At 37.1% G+C, this 7,350-nt stretch overlaps 1 protein-coding gene across 1 annotated transcript; it reads left to right on the top strand.

Moving 5' to 3' along the window:
* Positions 1-250: 250 nt before the first annotated feature.
* On the top strand, positions 251-3,829 carry LOC105454772 (achaete-scute complex protein T3-like). The gene is made up of 2 exons (XM_011697647.1): positions 251-1,434; positions 3,188-3,829. The coding sequence occupies exon 1, from the start codon at positions 530-532 to the stop codon at positions 1,388-1,390; it is 861 nt and encodes a 286-aa protein (XP_011695949.1). The 5' UTR covers positions 251-529; the 3' UTR covers positions 1,391-1,434; positions 3,188-3,829.
* The last annotated feature ends 3,521 nt before the right edge of the window (positions 3,830-7,350 follow it).

Raw genomic sequence — 7,350 nt, forward strand, 5'->3', positions numbered from 1 at the left:
ATCGGTAAACAGATCGGGATAGTAGTCGGCGCACTAGTATAAGGACGATCGAAGATGAGAATCTCGGGCAGCGTAGGGCCTTTGGGACCGCAGTAGTGGGGAATCACGGGGGTATGAGGCGCTGCGGGCCGGTAAAACGGGGGGTAGGGGAGAAGATGGGGGTTTAGGACCCGAGATCGCGAGTGCGCGTGGGGATAGGCGCGTGCCCGTCCCGGCTATATAAGACCCCGAACCCTCATTGGCTAAGCATTTCGGGAGCCAGAATCGTACCGAGAGCATCGAGGGTGCGGTTTAATTTTTCTTCCCACGCTTTTCTTTTCGGTCGGTCGAGTAAAACGCACGCTTTCGTCTGTTTTTCTCACCTTTACGATCGCGCGTACTACGAGGTGTTAACGAGTTACATCGGCCTCACCTCGACGAAGTTTCTCTTCGATATATACGTCGGAGCAGTGTACGTCGCACGAAGGTCGCCTGGCACGCGCTGCTACAATTTCTGCTCCCGGGTAGTGGGGGGATTCGGATCCGTGATATGACCTTAGTGGGGCCCAAGGAGGAGAGCATTCTGCCCATCATGCTAAGTGTGCAGCAGCAGCATCACCACCACGGTCTTCACGCCACTTCGAGCGCGCAGACCCATCGCGGCAACGTGATCGTCTCCACCAACAGTATGCCAACCAACAGCAGTACTCTACAACACGGATGCAAGCGATCCAAGCTCTACGGCCAAGCAACTGGGCCTTATGGCACAGTGCCGCATCAGCCCGCCTCGGTAGCTAGGCGAAATGCGCGTGAGCGTAACAGGGTGAAACAGGTGAACAACGGGTTTGCCACTCTGAGACAACACATACCACAGACAGTGGCGCAGGCACTGGGAAGTAGTACTGCTGGGACTCATGGAGGGTCCAGAGCTGGCAGCAAGAAATTGTCCAAAGTGGAGACCTTGAGGATGGCGGTGGAATATATTAGGAGTCTTCAACGTCTTCTGGAAGAGCACGACGGTGGCTCTGAGTCCAGTGAGTCCTCGCCCACTTCTTCAACGTCCTCCAACTCGCCCGAAAACGACTCTAATCATTCGGCGGAACTAAGACTACGAGGTAGCATCACCGGGGAGATTCGGCATCATGGCAGTCCACATGGATCTGATCTCCGACATCAACACCTCAGGCAGAACCCAAGTCCGACGACTTTTGTTCCGACGACATGCTCGGAGGCATCGAGCTCACCAACGCCAAGCTTCGTCTCCGAAACCTCGTCGGCCGGAAGTCAAGGTTATGGCACGCCTGGCACGCTTTACACGACGCATTCCGACAGTTACGACAATTACGAGCCGATGAGTCCGGAGGACGAGGAGTTGCTAGACGTCATCTCCTGGTGGCAGCAGAGTCAGTGAGGATGTCGATGTCAGTTCCGCTGGGCCTCTGCGTCCTTCTAAAGGTTGGTGTCGTGATCTGACGTTTTTCTCTTGTAGTTGTAACTTGCGGGTCATTCACGTTGCAAGGTCTAGTGACCTTAAAGAGTTGCGCGTGTCGTAATTGTGAATGTTAGTCTTATGTCATCTTACTCAAATTCTTTGAGTGACTTAGTTGATTGTGAACCTTGTGACGTTCCACCAAACGTAATAATTTTATTGCAATTTTCAATCAGCATGTTTTTATTTGTAATTTTCTGAGGATGAGTGTCTTCACATAAAAATTTTCAAATAACGTTATTATTATAACCTTTACTTAAAAAAAACAAATGGTCCAAGTATTAATTATTGATGAATTAATGTCATTGACACAATGATATTCGATCGCGATTTCTCAAAAAATAATTTTTTTCGTGCTTGCCACCCTCACCAGTTGACAAACTGGTATTCCGTCCACGGGGGAATATATATCTCGCTACGTTACCGGGAAGCTTAAAGAAATTTCCGAGTAAATTTGTGACCTTGCCCCCTCACAATGGCGCGCACGAACCCTCGCTGAAACCATTCAAATCGCAGACTCCATTCAGAGGGGCACCGCGTATACATTCGAAGAGCGACGCTTTTGTACCGCGATTTCTTTCACGGTACGTTAATGCACATATATGTGTGCGTGAGTGTCGGTCCCTCTTCTACCGTTTTTTCCCCGACTCCACCCCGCCCCTCGTCCTTCAGCGGCGTTTCCAAGTCGGTCGATCCGATCATCGGGGAACACCTTTTTTCGGTTGGATATGTACATTGTATAAAGTAAGCTCGCAAACGTCGACGTTTAATAAAAATGACATAACATAGAGATTGTCTCAATTTCTCACATCGGAGATTATAGTATTGTTCAAATAGAAATTATTAAATGTAGTAAGTTTAAAATAAAAATATGTGAGAAGGGGAAGGGAATACGATAATCCTAAGTAATGCTAAACTTATACCAAATACTTTTTATAAGAATTTTCTTCAAGACAGACTCTTCGTAGATCCTTTTTCTAATTAAAAAATCTTGATGAATCGTGGATAACAGAAAAAAATTGGATTGTCTTTCGATGCTCGCGTTCAGCTTGCTCTAATCTTGACGGACGTAACTTTCGGATCTCTCGTCACGTTCTATATGTGTGTGTATATCTTCCCTTATCCTCGTCTCTCACTTTTCTCCTGTCCCCCATCTTTCTTTATCCACCTCCCGTTCCACCTCTCTTTTTCACGAAGACGATTTCGTCTGCCGCGTTTAACCTGAATGCATCTTTCAAGATATTCCCGTCCCTCGTTTGTCGGTTTTTGAACCGGTACGTTCTCTCTCTCTTCCCCGCTCCTTTCCACTTTTTCTCTCGCTTTTGCCCACGAAGAGCGTGCAGGAACTCCTTTGCAGTAAAACCGCCCTTACCTGAAATCATCCCCTGCTTCTTCCATCTCGTATACCTGCTGGGCTTCTTTTTTATCATCCTCTACCAACGAAAAACCCGCGATCTATTCGGACGAATCGATATCATACTGAAAGCGCAAGCATTGAATGTCGTCTTTGGGTCGCATCATTCGCGTAAAGCTTTGTATATAACGTCTAATATATATATATATATATATATATATATATATATATATGTATTTTAGCAAAAAGTTTGAAGGAAAAAAAATGTTTTTCCTTCAAATTTTTTGCTCAAATAAAAATTGTCTCACATATTAATAACATTAAATACGCTTATCTAATAAAATCCCTCCCGTTTTCTGTTACAGCAATGACCAAATGCAAAGGCACGCGTAGGTCAAAAACGATGCAAACAGGGGAAATAAAGGTAAACGAAGAAAGCGGCTGTTGCATTAACTATAATCTAGTCATATTACTTTACACTTTGCCGTCTAACCTACGTATAACACGTAATTATCCTTTTCTATTTTAATGCAAGAGAAATTTTGAAAATATTATCTCTAAAATTATGTGTCGTATTGATATAGAACAATTTTGAAGCGTACAATTAGAAGTGATATTTCGAAAGTACATGACAAATGCATTGCAATTTCTAATTATGTTATCTTTCTATTTCGTAATTTATTACGGCAAAGACATTTTCTCGTATTTCATCATCCAAAAGTAAATATAAGGTAGGGCGCGCCTACATAATTATTTATTCAGGATGGCTCACCCATTTTAACGTCCTCAAATTATTTTTTATCGCGGTAAAAAATATTTTAAGCATAACATTAAATATGCTCATAAAAAGTATGTTCAAAGAAATGTCCGAATGCATTCAGTTTTTATTTAATCTTAATATTCTTACATACGAAATATGAAATGTCGACTTGTACAAAAAGTCACATGATTTCATTTAATAGCTGGAAGCGATTCCATAGAACTAAATTTATAATATGAGATGTTTCCCTAAAATTATGTAATTCAAAATTTTAGTAAATATTTCACTAATAATAATTTGAGGTCGTTCTTTAAATGAGACTCGTCGACTGGCATCATGATTATTATTGTAAATATTAAAATATAATTATAAGAATAGTTTTATATATATTATATATTATATTATATGTATTACATTTACATTTATATATTATATTGTATTATATATTGTATTACATTATATTATTATACACAATATTAATAATTATATACATATATGTATATATATGTTAAAGTGATTAATTCGCACAGTTATTCTATAAAATCTGTAGCGATTCTATGGAATCACTGTGTCACCGAATATAAGTGCTGTCAATATTCAAATATCCGGATATTTCGGACGTTACTCGTTACACAACTATTTAATCATTTTTTTAATGACTGCATTACATACTTATGTACTATTATATTTACATTATTATATATAATTATAATTATGCTGTTGTATTATTATTGTAATAATTATTTACAGTGCTGTTAGTATGAATCGAGTAATCATTATACCGAGTACCTATCCATTACTCGAATTCAAAGAAATTACATGTGTATTCGTATACATTATATTAAGTTACATTATTTTTTGACAGAATTTTGATATCTTGCTAACCAGTTCCTATTTTTTTCTCTATGTATAGACATTCATTTGATGTGTCCCAATCACACATTAATTGGTAATAATTAAAGCGATATATATATTATGACATTACATTTAAGATCATATATTTTATATACATACATTTATATGTTTTAGGAATTGAATAGCTATAAGAAAAAATTCAGGGAGTAATGCTATACATTTTTTACATTTGTTAGACTATAATATTATTCTCTGATTGAGCGTATCTTTCATGGATCATCTTTTTTCAAGATGTAAACGTATAATACAATAGACGCGATCGAGACATAATTACGTTGTTTAATATTTGTTTCTTAATCATTTGAAATAAACCTGGTATCCTGGAGTTAATATAAAGATGTCCAAGTAACATCCATAATGCCCATATACCTGACTATTGACAGCACTAATTATTTGTACATTGAGCCGTAAATTATGTATGAAAGGAGAACGAATGAATCAAACACAATCGAGCAAATTTGTGTACTCGCCCGGAGCGAATCGATCGACGACGTTTCGCGATCGGCAGTGCCTTCTTGTAAATAGAAAAACATTGTAATAAGATTAACGACGATTTGTTAAATATAATGAATGACGTTACGAATAATTTTTTGGAATTATTATTTATCAAGATACCCTAATTCCAACTCCATATTACATAATATTTGAAAAGAAATTTTCATTTGCAGAATATTTATAATTGTTTACTTAACTGAAATAAAACATTTTAAATAAACTTAATTGTAATCCTAAAAGTGATAAAAGAGTAGAAAAGGGAGGGGGCAGACAGAAAAAAGTGTGAATCAATCAGTCAGAATCAATCACGAATAGGCATTATATAGATCGCGCATTTTGCATTTTTTGATGTATTCATCATATTTCTAATTTTAGTAAGTCTCGTAAAGTACATGTTATTGCGAAAAGATTGCAACGGTTGTTTGAATTCGTGACAAAATTGTGCGTGTATTATTATCTTAAGTGCATCCCGTATTCCTATAAATTACGTGTAATTACTTATATCCAATTCTGCAGGTGCAAGAAATTTTTTGTTTTCGTCATTTTCGTGGTTATAAATTGGTAATTTATGAATAAATTTCCAATTCTGCACCTGCGGATACAAATTAATTAATGAGAAACGGCTATAAAAGTGGACTTATTTAATACCTGTCATAAATTTCCTAAAACTATAGCATTTTAAAAAATGCCATGTCACTGTAATGCGTATATTGATTTTCTAATGTCTAACAAGAAAGCTTGGATAATGACGGAAGTAATATTAAATTAAAAATGCAAATATAATAATATACTTTAAAATTTCCTATTCAATGAATGATCTAACAGAAGAGAAAATCAATATACATAGTAAGTATGTTATCGCTTTTACTCTTTTCTATTATCTACAAAGTAAATTACAAAAATAAAAAAATTAAAAGAATCATGATCCTTTGCCAAATTAGTTGACAATTTCATAGCACAGATAAGAGTTGGTCTCAATTATTTCTGACAGTGTTCCTATAGTCCCTGAGTAAGTAATATATGGGTATAATAGTAATTTCTCCATCGCCCTTTTGGCGCTGCCATACGATTTTCGAGACCGCAAAACGACTGAATTAGCATTAAAGATTTACCACAAATGACTTGCAAAATTCAATGTGTCAATCTAGCATCTGGTGCCGCAAACCATAAAAATGCTTTAAAAAATAAAACTATTTTAATTACTACAGAAATGTATCTGGATTTTTAAATATATTAATTGTACATACATATTCGAATTCTTACGATGTGGATTAATAATGAGTTATATTAGATTTAGTACTTCTGGCTCTGTGACTCTGGGGATTTTTTCACACACATATAAATTTTTTAAATTTGTTAAATGTGTTTTATTATTAGTAATTCAGATTTAATAAATCAAAAGGCAGATTTTTTAAGCAAGCATTTTTGAACTGTGCTCTGCCCTCATATTTCCTTATCTTCTTATCTATCTGGACGAACCGTAAACGGCGTAAACCCGGAGAGTAACAATAACTAAAATTCAAAAGGACATACGCGCGGCATCCGATCGTGGGCCTGTCTTACCGGTGCAACAAGTTAAAAGGACGCGAGCTGTCTCAATGGTGAATTAACCGATGACAAATCCAGATCCGTTTGGCCGGTCTCGCCAAAAACAACTACTAACTGGTCCTCGTTGTTGTGCGGCAAGTCTCTTCAGACTGTTTCAAATTGGATTTAAAGTTCAAGGATGAAACTCATTATGCATATATATCGTTATTCCAGGAGATCGAAATAATTCAGCTTTTATCATCAAATTTGACTTAATATGATTTTCTAACATATAAGTTTCGACACTTAAAATCTCTTATTGTAAAATGGAATTTGTTATTTATATTAACTCTCATTTAATAAATTTTTCTATCTTTATTTTTATTTTCTAATAAAATATGAAAAATAAACATAAATAAATAGTCTTATTATTATATATTTATTAATATTAGTCAATTTACTGAAATTTTAATTTCGATATTCTAAGTAATTTCGCGTATAATTGCTGCATCGCTTTTTCGCAAATTCCTATCTACGTTGTTGCTATGGTTTTGTAACTTGCTCTGGCTTCGCAATGTGCCCATTTGCTCATCCCCTAAGAGCAGCCCAAAATAATTCATAATAATCCATAATCCATTTCCGGATGAAGCACGTAAAAAAAAGGAAGAAGAGATTGACCGTTAAGAGGTCAACTAGAAGAAGAGGCGACCGCGTGCGTGCGGCATACGCGCGCCGCGCTCTCCCACAAAGTCCGTTTCAGGGACACTTAAGTTAACACGAAACCCAGAGCGAGATTTCAGCCTGGCGCGGCGCAAGTCGAAAGGAACGAGT

The sequence above is a fragment of the Wasmannia auropunctata genome, unplaced genomic scaffold, assembly GCF_000956235.1.
Source record: "Wasmannia auropunctata unplaced genomic scaffold, wasmannia.A_1.0 LD335976.1, whole genome shotgun sequence".
NCBI classification, from domain to species: domain Eukaryota; kingdom Metazoa; phylum Arthropoda; class Insecta; order Hymenoptera; family Formicidae; genus Wasmannia; species Wasmannia auropunctata.